This window comes from Andrena cerasifolii, chromosome 4 (genome assembly GCF_050908995.1).
Source record: "Andrena cerasifolii isolate SP2316 chromosome 4, iyAndCera1_principal, whole genome shotgun sequence".
NCBI lineage: Eukaryota > Metazoa > Arthropoda > Insecta > Hymenoptera > Andrenidae > Andrena > Andrena cerasifolii.
The window spans coordinates 6,200,777-6,227,027 of NC_135121.1; the positions used below are offsets into that span (position 1 = coordinate 6,200,777).

Below are 26,251 nucleotides of genomic sequence, written 5' to 3' on the forward strand. Positions count from 1 at the left end.
TTTATAGAGTTAGAGTATTGGCACTTGCGGCTGAAAAATATGGAATCACTTTATCTTCAACTGAAAGATCAGCGAGTAATACACATGGACAAGTTACTAGAAGAACTGCACAGTCCCTATTCAGCATACTTCAAGAATTTAGTCAGGAATGTAGCTGCAAGTATGTAGCAATTTCGAGAAAGTTAGATCGAGTCTTAGATTAAGGCAGTATCTTTTATTATTTACATGTACTTGATATCTTTCCTCTTTACTCTGCAAGTTTTCACGGGTTAAAGTTTCCATAGGTCTCCTATTTTTACGTTATAATTATTTACACACACATTTATTTATTAAATCTCTTTCTTTCAAATGAAACAAGAAATATAAGTCTTGCACTGCTGGAATCGATTCCTTTTCTTTTAACTAAAGCTTCTAATTAAAAAGGAAGAAAGACATGAACTGCTTGAATTTTTCACGCTAATTTTCAAATCATTCTTATTTCGATTTCAGCTTTACTGGAGACAAGGGACATCGGTCTTTATTTAAAGCCCCTAGAATCTTATTTCGCAGAAATCGAAAATTCAGAATTCAAGGACATTGCCTCGAAGCTGAGAAGTTTAATGCACTGCGTCTGCCTAATGTGGGCAAACTCGAAATATTACTCTATGGAAAGAATCATAGCCCTGCTACGTGAAATTTCAAACTTGATCATTGCTCAGGTATTACACCATCACGGTACAAGATAAGACACGTAATTTGAGCAAGCACATATTATGTTCAAGTTTTTCCAAACTAATGAATTCGTTAACGCTATACATAATAAATTAATTAATGAAGTTGGAATTTCGACCGTAAATTTTTTTAAAAAATTTTAAAACATATGATTTCGGCGCACAGTAAATAAATTAATCTACGGAATAATAGCTTACAAATCGTTAGCGTCACGGCGTCCTAATGTTAACCATTTAACAAGCGTAAGTTATAAGAGCGCGTATGTGTTCCTTCGGTGCATACAGTGTGTGTGTGCGGAGAACGCCCATGGGCGTTCAGCGACCATGGTTAAGAGATACGACTAGAGGAGTCCCGCACGTGGCGCACGCTGAGTCACTATTTCCTTAGCAAAATAATACAGTTTGAATTCTCTGATAGATAGATGGATAGACCTGATGTATTTATTGGTCCGTGAAACGATGGGATTTACAATATTTTTTGCAGGCAACGAAGTACATAAATCCGTCCAGTATATTCGAAGGGGACATCGAGGAGCCCCGACAGAAGATAACAGAAGTTTCGCCCCTTCTTGAGTATTATCAAGAGACATTTCGATTGTTCAAGGACAGAATCGATGGCTACTTCAAGTCCCCGACTGAGCCTGTGCCTTGGACATTTCACGAGAAGTTAGTTTTCGAAAGGATCGACCTGTTTCAGAAGAGACTTAAAGAGATCCAGGTTTGGTAAAAAAAGTGCAGATGGCTCTATCCTTTTTTAATTTAAGCCAGCGCTGTTCGTCGGGCTCATAACGAGGATCTACTGTACATTGTATGCGCGGACAGGCAAGGGATGGAGTATCAGGCGATCGAAAAACAGAGCGAGACAAAATATCAACGCGTCGTCTGTCTCGTACCGTTTCTTGCTCGGTTTCAGTCCCTCTGATTTGCTCTCGCCATCGACAAGAAAGGAGCGAAAACGATCGCTGGGAATTGTGTCCCCTCTACGTTATAATATTATATTATATTTATTATATTATAATATAATATTGTATATCATGTTATATTTATATTTATATTATAATATATATACATATATATATTATATTATTTAAACAAATGTAGTTATATAACTTAAATAATTAAAAAAAATATAAAACCGACTTAAAAAAAAATAAAAAATATTGAGAGTCGTAGATTAAATAAGGAAAAAAATTATTTTTTACTTTTTAGCGCTTTTATATTTTTTGAAGTCGGTTTTAATTTTTTTTTAAATTTTTTTTATTAATGCTTGCTTTCACCTATTTAATGGAGGATGCATGTAACACTCGACAGTGTTTTACACGCTCCAATAGATATAAATTGAATCTGTTAACAAAACGTTTAAGTTACTTTGTTTTGGCAGTGTAGGCTCATAATTATCGTTCCTTTGGTTGCAGTCGTTGTATGATGTAGTAGAAGATTACATGAAACTTGAAAGAATAGAAATGACTGGTTTGAAAGCAAAATCGATGCTTTTAATGACGAATGAGATTTTCGAAGAGTTCGTGCAAATATATAATCACTTCTCCGAAGTGCCCTACGATGTTTTGCTGCCCGAAGAAACACAGTTTACCGAAGATTTACAGGCATTATTCGAAAAAGTAATTAATTTTATTAAACAAAAATACAAGCGATAAACATGTAAGTACATAATAAAACGTAATTTATATGCAAAAGAATTTTTTTTTGATTTATCAATTAATTTTCGTACACGTTAAACAGTATTCAAAGCCTCCTTGATCCTTAACTCTATGTACCTACTATAGTACTGCTTTTAATTAACTAAACCATTCATTAAACAAAGGTGGAACAATTGGATCGACGATTGGCAAGCATTTTTGACCAAGTATTCGCAGAGTGTCACAGCATCGAATCGCTGTTTAAATTTATTTGGCTAATTGGTTCAATCGGCAATAGGCCTTTAATCATGGCTCAATTGTGGCATAATTTTGAACATTTAGTTCAAAGAATTGATAAACACTTCGCTGACGTAAAGGTAAATCCAAATGCAATGTACAGTGCAACTCCATGTGCAAGCAAAAGATTCTCTCTGTTTCAAGTTATGTCGAATTTGTAAGATTTAAAGCTGCTACGTCGAGTCTCTAACAAGAATAGAAAATAAAACATTTTATAAATAAATTACAAATGTACAATTTTCTTATTATTTAGCAACATCAGATGTTTCATTTCTTCTTCAAAGCAACAAAAATTGAAAACATATCAGAAGCTTATATTCACCTATAAAATTCATATATTTTTACTTGTAATACATAACAACGAAATGTTATTATTTCAATGTTTACACTGTAACAGGAAAATAAGAAACAAATTATAAATATTAACTGTAGTAATCTGAAATTTCACACTTTTTCGTAATAAAATTACGCGATGGTAAAATCGTTTGGGTATAGTTTGAATGAAAGAAGGTAGCAGCTTTCGTTACATTATTTTATTAAGGATAATCTGTCAAAATAAATAAAAAATGCAATTTGTCTAATGGCAAATATATTTCATTTCATAGGTGATGTTCGACGAAAGTTTTAAATCGGAACGGGAACGATCGCGTTCCATGGTGAATGTATACTTACCACCAGTAGCTGCAGCCTTATGTTTGCTAATGAAACTACGACAAAGAACTTATTTTCCAGTTAAATGCGCAAAATTCGTCGATCATCCTTTACTTACGGCCAAAATAGAAAGTGACCTTAAAAGCAAATACGAGACACTCCAGGTAATTATCAGTGAAACGGCAAATGAATTAATAATCTATAATAACATATTAACAATTTGATTGGCGTCGGCCGGCGTTTGCACATCGAGGGAATTCCATACCCTGCATTGCGTTGGCGTGTTTTCACATCGATATTTACTGCAAAGCGTCTAAAGTATCGTCTGGCAAGCGAACTTCAGTAATCCGAAAATTTTTTTTTTTTAAACTCTGCAAGTGTGTAAGAGACCTCAAGAGAAGTATCAGACAATTTTTTTCTTCTACTTTTTGGTTCTTCAGGGTGAAACTACCTCTTAAAGCAGGCGTGGTCAACTGGTCGACTTGGGAGCCGCGCCGGCGCGCTCCTTGTGGCTCCCGGAGCCGCGCGGGAGCCGATGATACCGTGGGTATACACCGGGTGGGGAAAACTGTAGGATATAATAAGCATGGAGTCTCGTACTCAGGGGCTTAAATAACTGGCACTCTTGAGGGCCCCAGGGAGCAAAATTTTCTCGCCCTCTGTATGTCATTTTGCAGCCTTTTGCTTGCTATCTGTAAAGGACTAGAGGTCTCTATACTCGCGGATTGCCGCACCGCGGATCGCGGCTCTTGGAGGCGTAGTTTCTGGCTCCCGATAGCTATGCGACTCTGCGCTCCAGGGTTGCCAGAAATCCGACTCATAGGTATGACCTAGTAGGGAGTAGTAAAGGATGGAATGTATCCTTGCTTGGTGTGCACAAGTCGTGTTAGTACATATAGTTGTATACATGCGATGATTCCCCCTCAACTACTCCTTACTTTCGTCACTGTGTTCGTACTTCCAATAGCTGTCCCCCCTCTCTGCTCCCTACTACATCATATGCGGCCATTTTCCGGCAACCTTGCTGAGCTCCCAGAAGAGGGACTCCGGGAGCCACGAGTTGGCCGCGCCTGCCTTAAGGGGTTAGGCCACCTTGGACGGAGCAAATTTGCAGTCATTTTCGGCATTTTTTTAGGAAGATAATGAAATAAACAGAACATTCAATATGAAGCCTGTTATTGTACAACTCTCGCCGGGAAAAATCGTATTTTTTCTCCTACAAAATGGCGGCGGTAGAGCCGTGGTACGCAAGGCCTTGAGGAGCGACTTTATCTACGGTGTTGAAATTGGAACAAAAAACCAAAATGTTTTATTTTCTATTTGCCTAAAACTAGAGAAGTACATATGGAAATCCATAAACATTCATTTGTCTCGAAACGGTGGACATGCGGAGAAAAAGTGCATTTTTTTTTTATAAAAGTGACAATTGCAAAGAATATGTTGAAGATATCGCAAAACCCATATGAACTTCTCTAGTTTTAGGTATGTAGAAAATAAAACTTTTTGGTTTTTTGTTCTAAGTCAAACGGTATAGCCGTGAGATTGGACACCGTGGAAAACGTCGCTCCTCAAGACCTTGCGTATCACGGTTCTACCACCGCCATTTTGTAGGAAAAAAATACGATTTTTAGGCATATGAACCGCTTATGAAAATGTAGTTTCAAGAATCACACGGTTAAAGTTCGGGCTCACAATTAGCTATTTGCATGGCGGGCGCTTTGTTCTCTAGCTCAAGTATGTTGAGATTCCAGGCTAGTTTTTCATGAAAATATTCTTAAAAGTATGAGCTTTAAGATAATGTAATAAAGAAGAAATTGTTTTTTTTTGGACCGGTTGAATGGAAACACCCCTTTAAATATTCTTCCCCGCTCATACACCCATTTTAAAAATATTCCTATTAATTCTGTAACAATTTGTGACTTATCTAAAAGAAACAAAATTGGGACGTAAGAGTAGAAAGTATTTTAAAATATTGAATTTTCCACAACACTTTTTTACGAATATTCATCGTAGATTATTGAAGGTGACAAATGCATAAATAGATTTTGTTTCTTCAAGATGCTTATTGATGAGAAGGAGCAGGAAATCTTCACCGCTTGGGCAGAAACGGTGCCAGAAATCCGCGAAACTAATTTGTCAAAAACGTTGCTACAAGTTAGTGAGGACAGGCTGCTGGAAACAAACTTTGACCCTGAATTGAAAACTTTGTTAAGAGAAATTCGCTACATGATAATCATGAAGAGGACCGATCTGTCTGAGGAAGCTATAGAATTTTATAACAGATCACAGTTCTTTTTCAGAAGCACCTATAATCTGAATTTAATTGTAAAGTGGTGAGCAACATGTTCGTTTCGTTTCCTAACCAAATTTATTGAAATTTATGAGCATACAAACTGACATCCCGTTATTAAATTATTGATATTAACATTATTAACATGAAACATTATTGACATTATTGATACGAAACATTTATTTTCTGAATCAACAAAAAAACTAGATTTAAATGTAAAAATTTACCATTTATTGTACTATAGTCCATTAATAAACATTTAAGAGTTACCATCCGAAAATTTGAGAATAAGAATGGCGTAAGATCGAATGATTAAAGAAAGGTTTAAATTACGTTAAATTATTTCCACCTGTTTGTTTCATACATTTAGTATCATACTCCATGGATAATAAAAAGATCTTTCTCTCTATTGGACATACAGGGAGTCGCAAAATTCAGGGATTTCCCGGAATATGTTATATCCTCGTGCAAACAGAAATCGAAAAGTCCTTTACCGTTTTGAGATCGAAGGCTTCGTTCTCGAGATATTAACAGTTGAACATTAGCAGTGGAACTTCCGGGTCGCGCAGTTTAAAGCCGCAACAGCTGAGCGCGGAGCAGTGACCCCTCACACGTGCACGCAGGAGGCACGCGTAAAACCATGACACAGCGGGGTCGGCTCTTCTGTGCGTGTGTGCGTGGCTGTATCTACGCGTGCCTCCTGCGTGTGCGTACCAGCGCACGCTACCGCGCGCTCAGCTGACTCGCCTTTAAATTGCGCGGCCCGGAACTTTGGTCCCTAACATTCAACTGTTAATATTTCGAAAACGAAGCCCCGAATCCCAAAACGGTAGAAGACTTTTCGATTTCTTTTTGCACGAGGATATAACATATTTCGGGAACTCTGAATTTTGAGCCACACTGTATATATATACGGATATCATAAAATATAGATAATTATGATTATTAGTATTGTAACAATAAAATAAAATATAGATATACCAAGCAATAGTGATGTGTTTGAAAGAGTTAAAAATAGAAATGGGAAGCAAAGAAATCCGTAGAAGGATTATGATTATCAGACACCTAATACAAATCCATTAAAACTGGATTGGTTGTTAAGAGTACTAGGCAGTCTTTTTTTCGAAAATGAAGCATTTCTTATTCAATTAATTACAAAGAAATAAATTGAAGCTGAGACTTGTTCTTTGACACAATGCTTATTAACATTATAAGCTTTAGAAAAACATGTTTGTTCTGCCAAAAATATGCAATATAGATGACGCTACACATGAACCATTAAAGAGGCATTTTAAAAAAGATTCTTTCGTTTGGGGTGAGCTCCCTTTTGTTTGGGCATGCGTATTTGAAGACCTTGCTACTGCTCGGTATATCTATGCAAATGTAAAGCGAAGGCAAGTATTATTGTTAACACTTTGAGTGGCGTATGTTTTTTCAAAGTGCCCCTTTTTAAGTTAATCAGATCTTTGGAAGCGATTACTTCTGCCATGAAAGCATTGTGCAAAACGAAGACCCAGCTCGATTTATTTTCAAAGTAAACATTCGGTGCTCAATGATACCACTTTCGATGCTCCCCTGAAAGTATCCAAAGCCATGCACATGATGTGAATTCCAAGGCGTTAAAACACGCCGCCGCCAGTCAAAGTGTTAACATCTGAAATTAATTATTTCAATAATATTCGTCATATAAAAAAAAAATGTGTTTCAGGTACAACAGAATACGAAACCAATGTTCTCCTGTCGAATTTAAAATAATAGAAGATGAGGTTGAAGATATTGATAAATTAATTGATTACGGGCAAGAAACGTATAATTGGAATTCCCCAGGTAAAGAATGATTGATTTACAGTAATTAATTATGTGGCCTAGGTCATTAGGAGATCATTTAGTAATTTTAACAATCACTTTTGTTGATTTTGAGTAGCTGATATTTTAATGAAGTTAGAAACGATTAAAATGTATGTAGGTATTTCAAACTCTTGTAAATTAGATTCGCCGATGGTTCTTGTACCCGTCTAATGTCTAATGTTAATTAATCGTACCAGATATAATGACAAATAATATGTTTCTTTATTTTTAATTAATTGCGATATTATTTTTACACCGCGACAAAATTGCAACACGTTCTTAAACATAACAATGTAAATACTCTTTAGATTATTCTCAACCTAACTGTGGCATACCTAAAACGATAAACCTATTTGTTATATGTAATATAAAATATCATTTCAGCTTTCAACAACATTCAAGCTTTCCTTTCACAATCTCCTTTTGTGCTACATTATAAATTAATTGTTCACTGTAACGAGTAATTGGGGGCTGCATTTCTACCCCTCCTATTTTTAAATTTTCTAATTTTTATCGAATCCAATGCACAAAAGTTTACACAAATTTCTGTACTGTTGTAAGTTTCCAAAGTCTGTAGCCAATGGAGTACGAATTAAATAATTATTTTATTTTTTCGCTTAAACACTAAAATTTGTTTTCAGAGGTTGCAGAGTACATTGCTAACCTGCTGAAGGTTACTGGGAAATTGCACTCGAGAGTGTTTCGAGCGCAAGACAATATCAAAAATATAATGGACAGAATGTATTCTTGGGCGATGCTGCCAGTACTTTATCGCAAAGAGGCGAGAGATGAAAATTTATTGGCGATCGTGGAGAAAGAGGAGAGATTTAAAGAAAGGTTTGCGGAAATTGAAGAAACCGCCACGGAACTCGAACGGATTTTGCGAGAAAATTATAAATTATTCTTTGACTTGCTCCCGGATAATGCTTACGAGAAAGACGAGGCAGAATTGCTGGATGGCGAGTTTTTGGTTGATATGAGCTAATGTTCAAGAAATTATTTTGCTACAGTCTTTGAATCTGTTGTTTCACGATACAGATGAAACGGAAGAAAAATTCGAGGAGGAGGCAGAAGGGGTGTCGCCTGAAGACGTGGAGGATGAATCTTCGAGGTGAAGTAGAAGGAAATCTCTTGAAGCTGTTGTACAATTATTATAACTGTTACTAGAAAATCGATTAAAATTACTTAAACTAAGACAGTTAATCGTAAGTAATTATCACTATTCAGTAGATATCATAGTCAGAAGCATTTTTAAAATTTGCAAAGTAAAAAAAATTGAAACAATAGCAAATCAAATACAAGATAACAAAAGATTATTTCCTTCGTGGCACTTAATATTAGAATTGCTTTAAAAGTTACTAAAAATTAGAAAAATAGAAAACGTTATACTTGACGTATGTCTAATGTTTTTTTTTAAGTAAACAATTGATTACAAGTTTTACTCCTTAATTCTATTGTATTAATGGGTGATTAGATTGGACGATGAGACTGAAGAAATGGAGTCGCCAGAGGAAGAAGAAGAAATGGTGGAAGAAGAAGAAGATGTAGATGAAGAAACGTTGGCAATACGACGTGAAAAATGGCAGCCTTATCTTGCCTACGTTGATGACTTAATTTCTACAGGTCTCATTCAAGCAGTCTCCACGAGGTGAAATAATTAATTTGTCATGAATTTTAGTTAATACGAGAACTGAATTTTGACGAACATATATTTTCCATTATTTTCGCAGTATTTGCTACATATTGGATGAAACCGACCCTGAAGGCGACGTGCAACCCTTATTTGACATACAACTCTGTTTGGAGGTAAATGACGTACATGTATATATATTTGAACTTCTCAGAAATCTAAAATATAGGACTCCTAACATTCACAAAGTTTCTAGAGATATTTATTTATATCTTCACTGTGACTGTTAACGCACACCAAAATTTGTCGCTCCCAATAATTTACCGATCCCCAAAATTTGTCGCTCCCTATAATTTACCGATCGCCAAAATTTGATACTCCCCAAAATTTGTCTCCCTCCAAAATTTGTCGCTTCCCCAAAATTTAATGCTCTCCAAAATTTGTCGCTCGCCAAAATTTGGCGCTCCCCATAATTTAAGTCTTCAAAATATGCCACTCCCCTAAAAATGGTCACTCCCCAAAATTTATCGCTCTAGACTGCAGCCTACTTACAATTAGCCTATACCCAAATTCGCCCCTGGCTATATTCTGTATCATATCTGCCTTATAAATTACGCTATGGAAAGAATAACAAAATACTTCTAGCAATTAACGTGTTAAAGAATTTATCATTCTTGTCATGTTTCCTGTCATAATTCTGAAAGTACTTGTTTGATTCTTTTACATACTGAAAGAATCCTAGTATCAAGTTTCGGCCATCAGTGGACATAAATGATCCTGAAGGATTCTACAGTTTCTTCGAAGCTTTATTGCTAGAGATGATAAAGATGAGCACCTATATTCCGCGCGTGAATCAACAGATCATTGAAGAAAAAGAACATTATGTGGTATGTTTATATGAAACATTACATTAAAGAAATTTAATTTAATAGCAAAATTTATAAAAAGAACGGAAGATGTTTTAATACACGTAGGTCAGCGGCCTAATCATTCTTTAAATATTCGATCCTTTAGTGAAAAAGTTTTTAAATCTTCGTGGTAAGATAGGGTTGCCAATCTAGGGGTGTCTTTTACACATTCATATATAAAATGAATATTCGACATGACCGAATCCGAATAAACATAGGAAGCCATTTTTCTTTCAGATAATTGATAATTATTCATCCCACCTCCCTCAGCTACTTTGAAAATGATTAATTCAAAATGTAACCCTAACACGATACACTTGTAACATGTCCCAAAAATATTAATTAGAATATTTTTTATTTAAACAATGAAAATACTGTTATTTATTCTTCGTTTTTAAAGGATGACGTGGCCGAAGAGGCGGGTATCCTGTTTATGGTAGAAGAAACATGCAACAGAGTAAAACATGCCTTGGCAGAAATTAAAGAGCATTCTCAGGTGAGTAAACAGTTGCAATTTTTGTTGAAAAAGATTAAGAAGTTCAGTTTCCCTAAAAATGGCCCCCTTAGAATAGTTTGCCACCTGGGCCTGTTTCCCTAAATCCGCCACTGCCTCTTCCCCGGTTGTATGCGAACGGTCGGTTGTGATAAGCGCGCATACAAGCGGGGAGTTTGTATTTGTCTCCCTGTTGTCATAATTTAATAAGTAATTTGAATTCGGAGTTTTAAAAGTTATCCTGGGTTCTTTAGGGAAAGCGATATGTTAATGGTTAATTAAATTAAACTCAAAATTTAACTTAAACTGAAAATTATTTTCAGATTTACGAAAACTTTTCATGGTTGTGGGTGGACGATAAGCAGGCATATCTGAAGTACTTTCTTCAATTTTCTCAGTACATAAAGCCGGAAGAAAGAGAGATTCTCGAAGAAAATCCGGATTATATTCCGGAGAATTTTAAACCAAAGAAGCCAGACTTAGCTGACTTCAAAGAGGAGCTTGATTATTTCATGGATCTCTATGAAAAATGCGACGACATACCAAACGAACACGTCTTTTGCCGCTGGATGAGGCTCGACGTGACACCCTTCAAGCAAACCCTTTTGAACATAATTTGCAAATGGGCGAACGTGTTGAAGGAGCATTTGGTTAATGACATCACTAACCAGTAATTCAATTATATAGTCTTTGTTTCTAAGTTATTGTTAGTTTTAACTGCAAACTCACATCGGAATAGAAGAATTAAATTTTTAACACTTCTTAAAGAATTGTCGCAACTTCCCCTGTTATATTAGTATTGGGCAAAGTTTTATTAAGGGGGAGGCCTACTTAGAAATTTTCGAAAAATCGATTTTTCGATTTTTATATTTTCTTGAAGTAGTACAGCATCTTGAAAATATTCCCTGAAAGTGGCAAGTTAATCCAACCAAAATTGACAAAGTTATGCGGGTGTAAGTAGGGAAGTGTTCCTCGATGTAGCACTCACCCTCAAAACTTTAATCGCGTTTTCCTCAAAATCATGATTTCAAGGACAGTGACACACATAACTAAAAATAATGAACCGATTTACTCGAGTCTTTGCAGGCTTATTTTAGGGTTAAAAATCTAAGTGCTAACGGGAGCTTTTCCTTTTTTTGCCTAAATTTTTTTGGTGCAGTCGAAAAGCGAGCGATTTTTTGTCAAATATCGATGCTTCAACTTTGCGTAGCTGCCATTTTGTCTCAAAATAACTTTTCCAAAACTGGGCCCGATAGCGCCTAGATAATTTCATATATTATCAAAACAAAAAATCGAATTTTCAATTTTGGATGATCCTGCACCGAGCTACAGTTGTCACCGCAAAGTGCTTAACAAAAGGACATCTCGGGCATCGACTATAACTCACAAACCTTTCAATACTTTTTACCAAAAAAGATACTGAAATATCCGTAAGATGTACTCTTTCCAATAGACTAATTTTTAATAATGAAAGTTTATCGGTTTGTCTAGAAAAAATTCCCAAAGAAGCATATTGTTTTGACCGTTCTAGGTAGGCCACCCCCTTAAGAAGAAGTGCATGAGTGGGTATTAAGTATTTCTACATACTTGAAGCTAATTATTAAATATTTTTCATAGAAAAGATTCCATTGTTCAATATGCAATGACTTGAATTACTGAGTAAGATAATTTATCTAATTAGAAGCTTTTATTAACCGAAACCTTGGAAATTGATAAAAATTCTCAAAATTGCAAAGTAGTTTTTATTAACCGAAACGTTAGAAATTTATAAAAAATTTCAAAATTGCAAAATAGCTTTTATTAACCGAAACCTTGAAAATTTATAAAAATTCTCAAAATTGCAAAATAGCTTTTATTTAATTATTCAATAAACCGAACCAGTGCGCCGAAATCATCTCTTCTAATTAAATAAATTATCTTGCTCAGTAATTCAAGTCATTGCATATTGAGGAATGGAATATTTTCTATGAAAAATATTGAATAATTAGCTTTTATTTAATTATTCAATAGACCGAACCAGTGCGCCGAAATCATCACCTCTAATTAAAACAATTTTTACGGTCGAAATTAAAATTATATTATTTAAGCTAATTTATATTACAATTCAAACGAATTCCCAAGTGTACAGAGTGTTCCAAATAATTTCCCCATTGTCTAAAACTTATACATATACATGCATTTAAAGATTGAATATTTTCAGTCCCACCTTTTGAAACGTTTAAAAATGAAAATTATCTATTCCGATACAAATTTATATTCAAAGCAGAGCAACCTTCCCTAGAACGTACCTATTTAAATTCCACAAGGAGTTTAGAGCTAATTATGCAAAAACCATTTGGAAGAAATATTTAAATTTCTCTTGAAAGGAATAAGATGTCTAATTTAAAATGAAAAAAAAATAATTTCACTCCCATTATATTCCCCTGGCATGTAAAGTCGTTTATTTCACTTTCTTATATGTATTAACGTTCCACTTGCTAATATTAATGTACTACATAATATTCACAAGCTGTTGCCTTAATAGTTTTTCTTAAATATTTCTTCCATTTGAAATTTAGATTGAAAGTGATAGCTTGAGATATTTTATTCAGAGCGCACACCAATGAGTGGAACGAAATAATTTAAGTGCTTTCTGAATGCAAGTCACATTTTGAACTTCAACCGCAAATAGAGGCGATTTCTCTGAAATCGCTATCGAAACGATCACTGTTGGCACCATTCCTTTAAATAATTGCACAATCCAATCGTAAACCAGCTATTCGACTGCGAGTCACTGTTTCATCAAACTACAAGACTACCATCACCTATTTTGCAAACAATGTGGAAGGTTTTTAAACTACCCTCGAATACAGTTGCATCTGACAGAAACCAAATGTGTCCTTGCACCAAAATTATTTATTTCCAACAAGTCGAATTTGTTGGTTGAATCAACTTGATGTTCTATGAAATAATTAACTTCAATTTGTTTTAGACTGGAGACTTTGTCTGAATTCCTTACAGCAGCAATGGAAAATTTTTCACAACCTGTTCTTGAAGACGACTACGATGCTCTTTTAGTGACGATCTATTATTTGAAAGAAATCAGAGATCGGCACTTTGAAATTGAAGACATGTTCGACCCCATCAAGGTACAATAATTAATAAGTACAAAGTTAGACTAATAGAACACTGATTTATAATAGTGGTTATATTAATGAAATAAATGATCAATGAAAAAGACTAGAAAAGTAGAAGAGTGGATGAGAATTGTGTGATTTTATTTGGAAAAAGGGATTTGGAAAAGCAAGTAGAAGTGTTTCGAATAACACTTATATATTTTTAACACTTATAATTGTTTTCCCTTGTATATTTTTAAATGAAGAAGTGAGAATCATTTCATAAAATTAGCAGCTAAACAGTTCAACATTGTATAATTTATTATGTTTTATTTGTCGAATCGTGTTGCAGAAAACGATTGAACTTTTGCAACAGTATCAAGTAATTGTGGATGAGAAGATTTTCAATTGGCTAACAGAGTTACCCCTTCGGTGGGAAGCATTGAAAAAATTAGGTGCTCAAGTGAAGCAAGTCGTTCAGCCTCTAATGACTCGTCAAATCGAACTTCTGAAGAAGCGACTGAGTTACTATGATTTCAAACAGCAACGATTCTTGGATGAATTTCACGCACAAGACATTTTCAAGTAACAATATTACACTCATGATAGAATTTTAATTTCAATTTCTTTCATACCACTTGATGTCGTATCTTGTTTAACAATTATTTTTCAACAGTAAACTTATGAGTGTTACATTAAAAAAAAATGTGGATAAAGTTCATTAAACAGTAATAATCATTCTAAATTTTTTTTTTGACTTTTTGGGAGTATGCAATCCTTTTCACGAATTTTAAATTTCGTAATAAGGAAAGACTCATTGCAGAGTTTCCTCTTCGAAGAAAATTCGAATAGAACCTCTCATTTTCATATTAGAATTTTGAAGAATTTCCTGCTTCGATTGAAGGCGATTATGTAAATTATTTCCAGTTCCGATTGCGAAGATCATTATGAAAAGTTAAATAAAATACACGAGCAAGTTTTGGAGTTCCAAATTGAAGAGAAAGCTCTACATGACCAGACTGTAATCTTTGAGCACGAAATGCCCCAGTTTAAGGTGAACAAGCAAGCAAGAAAAGAGATGCAGCTTTTGAAAACTGTATGGGATTACGTGAACGTGATCACTACCAATTTGAACGAGTGGAAGAAGACCACTTGGAAAAAGCTCGATGTCGAATGGATGGATCAAGAATGCAAAAAAATCGTCAGAGAACTGAGACGTAAGATATCTTCGTTTCATTTGGTAAATTAAGTTTCTGATTTCACGTATTAACGTAAATTTTTAACAAATTCTGTTGCGTCTCCTTTTTCGAAATAAGTTGCCTCTGGAACAATGTTATCTGGTTTTAAAATGTTTGCCTCGCAGTACCAACTTTCTGTGACACAAACTTTGAGAGTACATATGTATATGGTTAAGTAATTCTGTAAGTAAAATTGATAGCATTTTTATTATCTGAATTTTTGGGAGGAATGGATGAAACCAAAAATTCCAAAAGTTGTTCAACAACTATTTTTTAAGTTGCTATACAATTAATAAGGGTTCGTTACAAATAATGTTTTGACGATTCATAGTTGCTTGTGTTTTTGAAGGTGAAAATTTATTTCGAAGAGAGACAGTAACTTATGAAAATCTCTATTAAAACTACTTCACGTTTTAACGAAACTTTGAGAAATAGGTGCACAGTACAATTTCTTCTATAACATTCTGTGGACTTCCAATCCCGTTTCTTCCCTTCGTTTTAATTAAGGGGATGTTCCGGTCTAGAGCTCATGAAAATAGGTGATCTTTAGGAATTAATTAAAGGAAAACTACTACACATAACTTAATGAGACTTTTTGCATTGTATTAAGGATGTCTTAAGCTACAGAAATACATTTTTTGTTTTAAGAACACTGTTTCGAGAAAAACGTGTTTAAAGTTTTACGTGACCGCTGAGTGGCCGGGGGTTACCCATGTATTTGCCGCGACTCAAATGGCTATAACTGCGGGGATTTTACGAATTTCAAAAAATCCTTTTAAACACGTATTCTTAAAAGGTTGAACATGAAAATGAAATAAAAATTCGATTTTTAACCGGAACTTCCCCTTAAGGGGGGACTCCACCCCACCCAGAAGCCACTAAAAAGTTTGGGATTTTTTTGTTCGTATAAATAAAAATATTGGGTTTGGATTTTTTACATAGTGTTAAAGTAATCTTTATTTTGATAGAAAAAAATTTTTTTTATGGAAAATTGTACAAAATGGCGGCGAACAAAATGGCTTCCCGGAGCACTGCAAAAAAACTGGCCCACACTCCCGGGAATGACTGGATCATCTGAGAAGGAAATACAACAAATATATATAAGCAGGAATACATTCTCTACAACCTAGTGTAGAATTTTCTCAAAATTCGAATTATTTTGGAAATTGTAGCAGTTTAAAGAATTGGCTTTAATTTTTTACATAAAAGTTTCCACTAAAATGCTTGTAAAAAATCGAATAATTGAAATATCAATAAAATCCTACGCTAGGTTGTAGCGAATATGTTCCTGTTTATATATCTTTGTTGCATTTCCTTCTCACATGATCCAGTCATTCCCGGGAGTGTGGGCCAGTTTTTTTTGCAGTGCTCTGGGAAGCCATTTTGTTTGCCGCCATTTTGTACAATTTTGCACAAAAAAAAAATTTTCTATCAAAATAAACATTGCTTTAACACTATGTAAAAAATCCAAGCCCAATATTTTTATTTATACGAACAAAAAAATCCCAAACTTTTTAGTGGCTTCTGGGTGGGGGACCCCCTCAAGTACTTACGTAAAGGGATGAAAACTTAATATTTCCTAGTAAATCTGTATGCAACATTACATTTCCAAAATATTAATATTTCACTATAAATGACAACTTCTGTCATTTAAAAAAAAAATATTGAAAAAAATAGGTAACAGTAGAATAAAAAAATAAACGAAAAAAGGTAACACTAGATGGACTTAAAGTAGTCATTTGCCCCAGAATTTCTTGAGTTTCAAACAAAATGATACTGCAATACCTATACATAATTTAAAAGTACCAACTTTCTAGCTCATAACTTTATTAGCTAATCTATCAAATCCTGCTGAAAACAAAATTATAGCTTCTTTCACGTAATCGCGTAATTTAGCACCCCATCTGAAATCCTGATGTTACATCGGAGATGGAGTTGGCATAAGCAAAGCGTTTGGCTGAAAGATAAACTGATCCAATCACAAAGTCCATATTAATGCAACGCAAACAACGTCTTCGCGGAATTCGCTTGGCTAAGTTCCACGAACGTTTTCCTTTGTAGAACTGGACAGAGACGTGCGCTCTTGGGAATTGTATAACAACATTGAGGCGGAAGTGAGAAACATGATGGCGTCGTTGAGAGCGGTCTCAGAATTGCAGAATCCAGCAATTAGGGACCGGCATTGGAGAGAATTGATGGCTGAAACGCGGGTAATTAATTGCGCAATTAGCCCTGGCTTCGCTCTACCATGAAAAATGATTAAATGCGTACCCGTTGTTCCCTAAACAAGTGAACTTCGCGTTAATTGCTGCGCGTTAATTATCCCACTCAGCCGAATTTCATTAACACAGACCTCGTCAATTTTAAAACTGTACTAGATCTTCATTTAATGGGACAGCTCTCGGTCAGGACTTCATTCTAATTACAAGCCTCACAGCTCGGTGAAAGCTGTGCAATCTTTACTACTCAACGTCCTGGTAACTTTTCATATCTGGCGCGAGCAGAAAAAGGCTAATTAGCATGCATAAATTTGATGGAAAGTATTAAAATTATAAGCAAGCAGTGGAATAAAAAATAATTACCGTAGTGGATGCGACCATGATTTGTAACAAATCGTGGGTCCTTTTGTTCTACTAGATTGGACAATTAAATATTGTATAGCTATTATAAATATGTATATGAATATTGTGTGAGACGTCATTTACTGTTTTTTCAATGGAAATTTATTTGTTTTCGGCGATGGTTGTCATCGAAAATGTCATTGAAAGTAATATTCCCTCATTTGATGAATGGTTTGACATTCAACTTAATTATTTATAGTTCTCTTAAATATTGTCCAACATTCTGTCACCATGTATGACAAAAAGGGGAAGATTTCACAGTGTTTAAGGAATGTCTGTTCGATATTAGCCCTATGATAGTCTCTACAAAACGCAATGACTTTTATTAAGGGGTAGTTTACCCTCGATAGCCCTAAAAAAGGCCTTTTTTCAAAGGCAAATTGTAAAGTAATAAATAACAGTAGAGAGAATGTTTTTGCCTAGTTTTAATCCTTATTCTATGAGCTTTAACGCCAAAGAGGAAAAGTCTAAATATCTCTGTATACATAAAAGTTGTGAGTAAAAACGTAACGGCGTGTACCCGGTGCATCGTTTGATGGCGAACATAAAATCTCGAAAACCGCTCAAACGATTCGGATGAAAATTTAATGAGAGATGCAGAAAACCATTCCCGACGATGTGTCGGGAGCAGATTTTCGAAAACAAAAATAATACAATTTTTATGTTGAAAAATACGATTTTATCGATTTCTAGTATGAAAAATATGTTTATCTTTTTTTAAAGAATTTATCTCGAAAATCTGCTCCCGACACATCGTAGGGAATAGTTTTCTGCATCTCTCATTAAATTTTCATCCAAAACGTTGTAGCGGTTTTCGAGATTTTATGATAACCATCAAACGGTGCACCGCGAACACGCCTTTACGTTTTTACACACAACTTTCATGTACATAGAGATATTTAGACTTTTCCTTTTTAGTGTTAAAGCTCATAGAATAACAATTAAAACTAGATCAAAACGTTCTCTCTACTGTTATTTATCACTTTACAATTTGCGTTTGAAGAAAGGCCTCTTTTAGGGCTATCAAGGGTAACCCTACCCCCTTAATTTTTTATAATATTTCTTTAAGTTTCAAAGTACAAGGTATGCTTCAGCTAATTATATAAGCGAGATAGAAACTTCTGCCTAACACACTTACAATTTGTGTGAAGGATATGCAAATAAAGCAGAATTTAAAAATGTGCCACGCACAAATTATTCATGAAGTTATAAAATATAGAGTTATGATATATTCTTGATATCGTGACATGACTGAAATTTAAATTGTATTTTATAACAGGTAGCGTTTAGTATGACCGATAACACCACGTTGGAAGATTTGTTGAAACTGAAATTGCACAAATTTGAGGAGGAGGTAAAAAATATCGTCGCTAAATCTGTGAAAGAGATGGCAATGGAAAAAGTGTTGAAGGAGCTTCAGGACACCTGGAGTAGTCTTGAATTTGGCAAAGAGCTTCACGAACGTACGAAATTATATGTTCTTAAAATAGATGAAGAAACTATTGAAACTCTCGAAGACAATCAGGTAATTCTCTTTTATTCTCAATGTTTAATTGTTCGATACATTAATGTTAATGCTTATACATATCATATAGTATTATTTATAATGTATAAATACATTTTAGTTGAGCTTGGTGTAAATGAATAGTTGCAGGAATATTTGGAGAAATTTGAGTGACATACTTGTTTCTCCCCCTTAGTTACTAACATCGACTAAGTATAGGATAGAGCCACGGTACTCTATGAAACACTTTTTGGCAGGCGCAGGCACTGGCTCTACAATCGCATTGCACACGATTACAAAAGCACTTCCTGTTTTTAAACGTCCTTCAGTTTCTGAAAAACAGTGGTATCCTGTTAAAAGGCCTCCCACATGCTCCAGTAATCCAAGAAATTGATGCGCGAATTAAGAAATCACGAGATAATATGCACTCTGACTACACACACTTCACTGAACCGATGAATTTCTCAGGTTTAGACAAAATTTTATTTCACATTGCGGGTTTCAAAAGTAACTCGACTTGCAGTTGCATCCATGCACACCACGACACTCATGCATCGTGCAACTTTCGGCGAGGCTTTTAAGAATTTGATTTTACTGTAAATTTCAGTGTTAGCGGTAAGCTAATACTCGGGGCAAATAGCTTCCAATTATTATTACTTCAGTAGAATGATTAAACAGTGCTTTAGAAAATTGCGGGAATGTCAGTAACAGCGTGAATATTTAATACTTTTCGGCGTACGATACGTGAAAGGGTTCCACTACACGCAAAGTACTATTAAACAATGAAATACCATTTTTGAGCGCCACAGTGTCTTGATCCCCGAAATGTATTTTCGGAGAGAAATCCGCGTGAGTCGTTGACAAACCGAGCCAAAGCATAGCGTAGCAAAAGCCTACCCTTACGTCAAACAAGCACGCACACACCTTTCAGCATTTCAACACATTTCGGAGTAGTTGCGGAGTTGGCCGCTGTTCATGAGCAGATGCCACTACATTCAGACCTCAAATTATGGGTCGGTAACACAGTTTGGGTGGCGTCACGAACATCCATAAGGTGATAGGTCTATCCTATACCTACCTCGTCTGTGGTTCCATCGTACTTCTTTCTACCTACTTTATCAAAATTCCCATTTTATACCTACGAACCTTTTATGTATGTACTAACAATAGGTGTTACTCGTTATACACGCATTATAATCGATTTGCAATAGGTGCAACTGCAGAACATGTTAGGTTCAAAATTCGTGGGATACTTTTTCGACGAAATTCATGATTGGCAAACAAAGTTAAGTAACGCGGACTCTGTGATTTCCGCCTGGTTCGAAGTTCAACGAGCGTGGATGCATCTCGAGAGTATTTTCATTGGCTCCGAGGATATTAGAAGCCAACTTCCGGAGGAGTCAAGACGATTTGAAAAAATTCACAGAGACTTTAAAGTACTTTTTTCCAACTGCTTCGAATTACACAGCCTTGCGTCACGAAATTTAATCAGATCATATTTATCTTAGACTTGGCAATGGAAGAGAATAGTAGAAAAAAGATACATAATTTAATAATTTAAAGTTTCAATTTAGAAATTTGCTTATAAATGTTTTAGTTTTCCTTATTGTTAAGCGCAAAAGAAATATAATCTGACCAAATTGTATGACTCTGCTGTGTTTTCATCTTTTTCTATAACAATTCCACCAATTTTGTTGAACAAAGTGTTATGTGTCAAAGTTTTCAATTTCACTCCGAGGTCTAAAGGTACGTCTACACGACGACACTTTTGTGGCTAGATCAAGTACAGGGTGATTCTCTCGGTGCGCCTGTCAAAGAGATGCCGCCTGGTACCCCGTGGCGAGGTCAACCCCCCGCGGGGCTTCACCAAATTTCATGGCTTTCGACCCCCGAAGGGGTTGGAGTGCCTATTAAGAAGTGAGAAATCTTCCGGATTTCTCATCAGATCTTTACGAAAACCACGCCAATCAATTCCTTATGTTTCGCCGATGAAACTGACACCAAGAACGACGCAATTCGGACGATACTGAAGGAAATCACATGAAAAAATGATTTGCATAATTTCAAGCTAACTTCGTTGAAAATAGTCCGATTTACCTGACATTTGGTATGGTTTTCATCGGAAAAAGAAAAGGAATCCATCGGTGTCACTTCCATATCGATACAATAAAGAATAAAGAATTTCTTAATACGCTGAAATGAATATTTCACATTTTCACCCTGCACTGCGGGGCGCCGACCTCAGTTTGCTGCGGTCGGCCGAGGATTCATACCTTCTTCAAAATAAAATAATTCTTTATTCTCCATCGTACCGATATGGAAGTGACACCGATGGATTCCTTTTCTTTTTCCGATGAAAACCATACCAAATGTCATGTAAATCGGACTATTTTCAACGAAGTTAGCTTGAAATTATGCAAATCATTTTTTCATGTGATTTCCTTCATTATCGTCCGAATTGCGTCGTTCTTGGTGTCAGTTTCATCGGCGAAACATAAGGAATCGATTGGCGTGGTTTTCGTAAAGATCTGATGAGAAATCCGGAAGATTTCTCACTTCTTAATAGGCACTCCAACCCCTTCGAGGGTCGAAAACCATAAAATTTGGTGAGGCCCCGCGGGGGGTTGACCTCGCCACGGGGTACCAGGCGGCATCTCTTTGATAGGCGCACCGAGAGAATCACCCTGTATACACTTGACAAAAAAAATTCCGGAAGATTGAAAACTGCCTAGAGCAGTCTGCGACACTCAAAAAAATTTTCAGGAGATTGGAAACTGCCTAGAGCAGTCCGCGACACTGAATTTGACATATCGTCGCGGGAGTTGCAGCTAGAACTAGACTGAAGACACTGCAATTAGCTCTAGCTAGACACAAAAGGCACCTGATCTAGACACAAAAGTGTCGTCATGTATACGTACCTTTAGAAAAGTGTTGAAATTTGTAGAATTTAGTACTTGTCAATGTTACAAAGAAAATAAGTTCTCTTGAAATAGTTTATGCCAACCGAATTTAAAGCCCGACCGTACTTTTTAGAAATGTTTACAGTTTTCTAATCTTGTCACGTTTCAAGTGAAACTTCTCTTTGAAAAGTTCTTTTTCATTTCAATTATAATTTTTTAAAAGTAAGTCCCCGAAAATATTACGTAAACAATTAACATGTCTTTTAAGGATTTATTGAGGGACATGCTCAGCAACCTAAATATTGTGAAAGCCACCAATCGTCCAAAACTGTTAGAAAAATTAGAAGAGTTGCAAGAACAATTGAATATTTGCGAGAAAGCTTTGGCAGATTATTTAGAAACGAAAAGATTAATATATCCGAGATTCTATTTCATTTCCGCAGCTGATCTTCTAGACATATTGAGCAATGGTTAGAAAGCATTAATTTCGACTCAACATTTTTCATCCATTTTTAATAATTTATCTAAAAAAATTCTTTTAACGACTTTTACTTTTCAATATTCATATTGTTTGTATGTATTTCGATAATTTCTTTATCGAAATGAAATTTTCCATGCGGTAGTTTGCTGCCTACAAGAAAGAAAGATGATTGTAAATTTTATCTTTATTTGAAAGAATTCGTTTTACAATTTTTGTTGAACACAAAGGAAATATTCGCAATTAATCGGTGAACGTTTTCATACAGGAAATAATCCTGAAATGGTGTGCAGACACTTGGGGAAACTGTACGATTCTATTGCGAAATTACAATGGAAAATGAATGGTGAGAAAGCAACGAAGTTCGCGATTGTTATGGTTGCTAAAGATGGCGAAGAAATGTCTCTACACGGGACATGCGATTGCAGTGGCCAGGTATTTGCATTTAATATATATAAATGCATTTTCTAATATAACTGTCGTAGCTACAAAGAAAGAATATTAAATATTAATGTCTATGGTTTAATGTATTATTAGGATAGATGTAACTTCAACAACATTTTTCATGTTTTTAATCAATTCTTAAACTATTTTTTTGTTGCTTTACTTAATTCTTCGGTACGGGACATATGTGGCCTGATATTTTATTTATAACTGCACATTATTCATTGAAGCAAATGTATGTGAAACTATATATTCTTATTTTACTTCTCACAGTATAGTGGACGGTGTAATATAAAACTGTATATTTTATGAAAAGAAAATGTGTGGACAACCAAAAAAAAAACGATTAAGTAAAATAGAAAATTAAGGCAAGGTAGTGAAATATCAATGTTTATCAATGATTTTATTAGAGGTAAACATTTTCGATAGGTTTTTTATAAAGTAATGGGTTGGGTTCAAGTGTTTATACAGTTCGTTATCATTTGTCATCAGTTAACTTACATGGTCAACAGAGGAGAACAGATGTTAGAATGGCGTTAATATTTAATAAAAACAGGAACCTTAATTTACATATGAGTCAGTGAGAGCAACAACGAATTAACCCACATTTTTTTCGAAATTGAGTTACTAGTAATAATGTATTCCAATAGGCTCTACTAATCATATAAAATAGGGGGAAAAAATTTTTTTCAATGTGGGTTAGTCCGTTGTTGCTCTCACTGCCTCATATGCTCTTAGCCATTAGCCTTCTACGAAGTTTTATTATCTTTTAAGATTGGCCGAGTAACTGTGCCTGCATTCACATGTTACCCACGTTATTTTTATTAGAGTTTATAGAATCTAGTAGCTCTTGCATTTCATTCATCACTTCGTTCATGATGCACTTAAGGGGGGACTATACGCAACGCTAAAACATGCCAATTTTGAGGAATTTTTTCTGGAGAAATTATGAAGCAAATCATTGTGAACCTTTTTATGGCTTTATATTTAACATTTCAAGATATGAAAACAAATTTGTTATGTTAAAAATCTTTTTTTTAAACCGGTGAGAGCGCAGATGTTTAGATGATATTCCTTGTCAGTTGTATCGCAGTTGATTAACGCCATTAATTTATGTAGCGTGCAGAATACATTTTTAATGTATATATCCAAGAATCCAAAATTCAACATGTCGAATATTTCTTATTCCTTCATAACTCAGAAAGTATTGTATGTGCGACGTGTTCGCACAATATTTTTTACTTATTTTACCATGTAGAACCACTCTCCGAAGTACTGATGTGCATTTATGAATCACCCCGTGCAGGATCTGAAAGAATGTTCCTTTGAAACGTTACTTATTCCAACAGGTAGAAGTTTGGTTGAATAATGTGACGGATGCAATGAAAAGAACAGTGCGTTTTCATATATCCCAAGCAGTAGCTACTTACGATGAGAAGCCAAGAGAACAGTGGATCTTCGATCACCAAGCCCAACCAGCCCTCTGTGGGAGCCAAATTTGGTGGACCACTGAAGTGAACATGGCCTTCATGAGGCTCGAGGAGGGGTTCGAGAACGCGTTTAAAGATTACCAGAGGAAACAAATCAATCAGCTTACCGCTCTGATCTTAATTTTATGCGGGGAGTTGAGTGGCAGTGAAAGGATGAAGATCATGACCATATGTACGATCGACGTGCACGCCAGGGATGTTGTTGCGAAAATGATAGCAATGAAGGCAGAGAACTCTGCCAGCTTTCAATGGCAGTCGCAGCTCAGACATAGGTAAGAGCGTGGATAAACCCTGCGTCTAGCTTGTGTTCATAAAAATAAATAGAAACGTATTTGAACGCTCAGAAGCTAACTGGTTCTGACTTATAAAATGACAATGTTTTTACTCGTCACAATAGGTGTCCGACAAGTTCTCATCCTACTTGAATGCGTACTATTTAACGTGTATCATAAGTTATGATTCGTAACAATCTAGAACGTTTTCTCTGAACTCCTCTGAAATGTGAAGCGATGTTGAGAATGTAATATCGTTGAATTAATTATTCACAGCTTCAAAACTGTTGCGTCTTATAGAACACCTTTCTTACTTCTTTTGGCGAAGACTATACGCTTGCAAAGCTTACATCATAAATTTGTGGACCACCTTGTAGAATGGAGTGATTGATTTATAGATATTTTGATGACATGAAACATGTGCTGGAGTGAATTTTATTAAATTCAAGTGATTACTTTCGAAATAAACGTCAGTGTTTAGAACCTACTGACTGTTTCATATTGTGCTGTTATTTCGAATTTACTTATTTATTCGGTATTACGTGTATTTTGATTGTGATATACATACATTTTCATCTGCCTCCATAATAGTTTATTTAAATCACGTTTATTACAAAATTTCAGCTTCGAGTGTTATACAGTAGTGCCCGGTTAAATTTGGATCAGTCGGGTCCGCGTATTCAAATCCTCGCGAGCAGGGTAGCGTTTTGATTCCAGAAATCGGCTCATAACAGATTGACAATGAATGAAGTAAACAGATACCTAAGTATGTATGTATTTCCTCCATCAACTGTACATACATACTATGAGTCTCGCGCGCGTTACAATGTCTAATCAGGCAATGACAAAAATTTCATTTTCCATCATTCTCATCCTACCTTTATGAAAATAGTACGAATTGATTGGTGAGGTTCTCCCGATGAAAATGAGTCCAAACATGACATAAATCGGAATATTTTTATGATTGTGTACGGCGATAGAGTACATTCACATTAAGTATCAATAATCTTAAAAATATTCCGATTTATGTCGTGTTTGTACTCATTTTCATCGGGAGAACCTTACCAATCTCTTCGTACCATTTTCATAAAGATAGGATGATATTGATGGAAAGTTCAATTTTTATATATCTCTTCACATTCCTTGCCCGTTTGTTTTTTTTTCACTGGGGCTTGAAGTGATGAAGGTTGAAGGTGAATACGATCGCGCTAAAAGAAGTGGTAGGGATGGTTCGTTCAAATTTAACCGGGCACCACTGTACATGCATTTAGAAGCATGAGCATGGACAAAGTAAGAGTATATGAATGTCAAAGCTATCATCGCTAAATTCGTTGGTAAAATAATTTATAGATGGGACGATAAGAGTCGCGACTGCTTCGCCGATATTTGCGACGCGTACTTCAAATACGATTATGAATATTTGGGAAATGTTCCGCGGCTGGTGATAACACCGTTAACTGACAGATGTTATATCACGCTAACGCAATCCTTGCATCTTATTATGGGAGGAGCACCCGCTGGACCAGCTGGAACGGGCAAAACGGAAACGACAAAAGACCTGGGAAGAGCATTGGGTCAAATGGTTTACGTGTTCAATTGTTCAGAGCAAATGGACTATAAGGTATAATTAGGAGTTTCTCACAGATTCAGAGAAATCGAATCTGACAGTATGATGTTGGAGAGCAGAAGTGGAAGTAGAATATGGATCTTCACGTACCTACACTTCTGCTCTTTGCAAAGAATAT

General features: G+C 35.4%; 1 protein-coding gene across 1 annotated transcript in view; it reads left to right on the forward strand.

Moving 5' to 3' along the window:
• The first annotated feature begins 8,981 nt into the window (after positions 1 to 8,981).
• Positions 8,982 to 26,251, forward strand: part of LOC143367760 (dynein beta chain, ciliary-like) — a 53,647-nt gene continuing 36,377 nt past the window's right edge. The window contains exons 1-15 of the mRNA XM_076809914.1: positions 8,982 to 9,081; positions 9,164 to 9,239; positions 9,798 to 9,950; positions 10,372 to 10,467; positions 10,788 to 11,134; positions 13,436 to 13,592; positions 13,912 to 14,144; positions 14,487 to 14,776; positions 16,859 to 17,007; positions 18,698 to 18,943; positions 20,134 to 20,358; positions 22,091 to 22,292; positions 22,569 to 22,735; positions 24,094 to 24,506; positions 25,857 to 26,127. Coding sequence (XP_076666029.1) covers positions 9,882 to 9,950; positions 10,372 to 10,467; positions 10,788 to 11,134; positions 13,436 to 13,592; positions 13,912 to 14,144; positions 14,487 to 14,776; positions 16,859 to 17,007; positions 18,698 to 18,943; positions 20,134 to 20,358; positions 22,091 to 22,292; positions 22,569 to 22,735; positions 24,094 to 24,506; positions 25,857 to 26,127 — 2,865 coding nt within the window. The 5' untranslated portion in view covers positions 8,982 to 9,081; positions 9,164 to 9,239; positions 9,798 to 9,881. The remainder of the gene's footprint in view (positions 9,082 to 9,163; positions 9,240 to 9,797; positions 9,951 to 10,371; positions 10,468 to 10,787; positions 11,135 to 13,435; positions 13,593 to 13,911; positions 14,145 to 14,486; positions 14,777 to 16,858; positions 17,008 to 18,697; positions 18,944 to 20,133; positions 20,359 to 22,090; positions 22,293 to 22,568; positions 22,736 to 24,093; positions 24,507 to 25,856; positions 26,128 to 26,251) is intronic.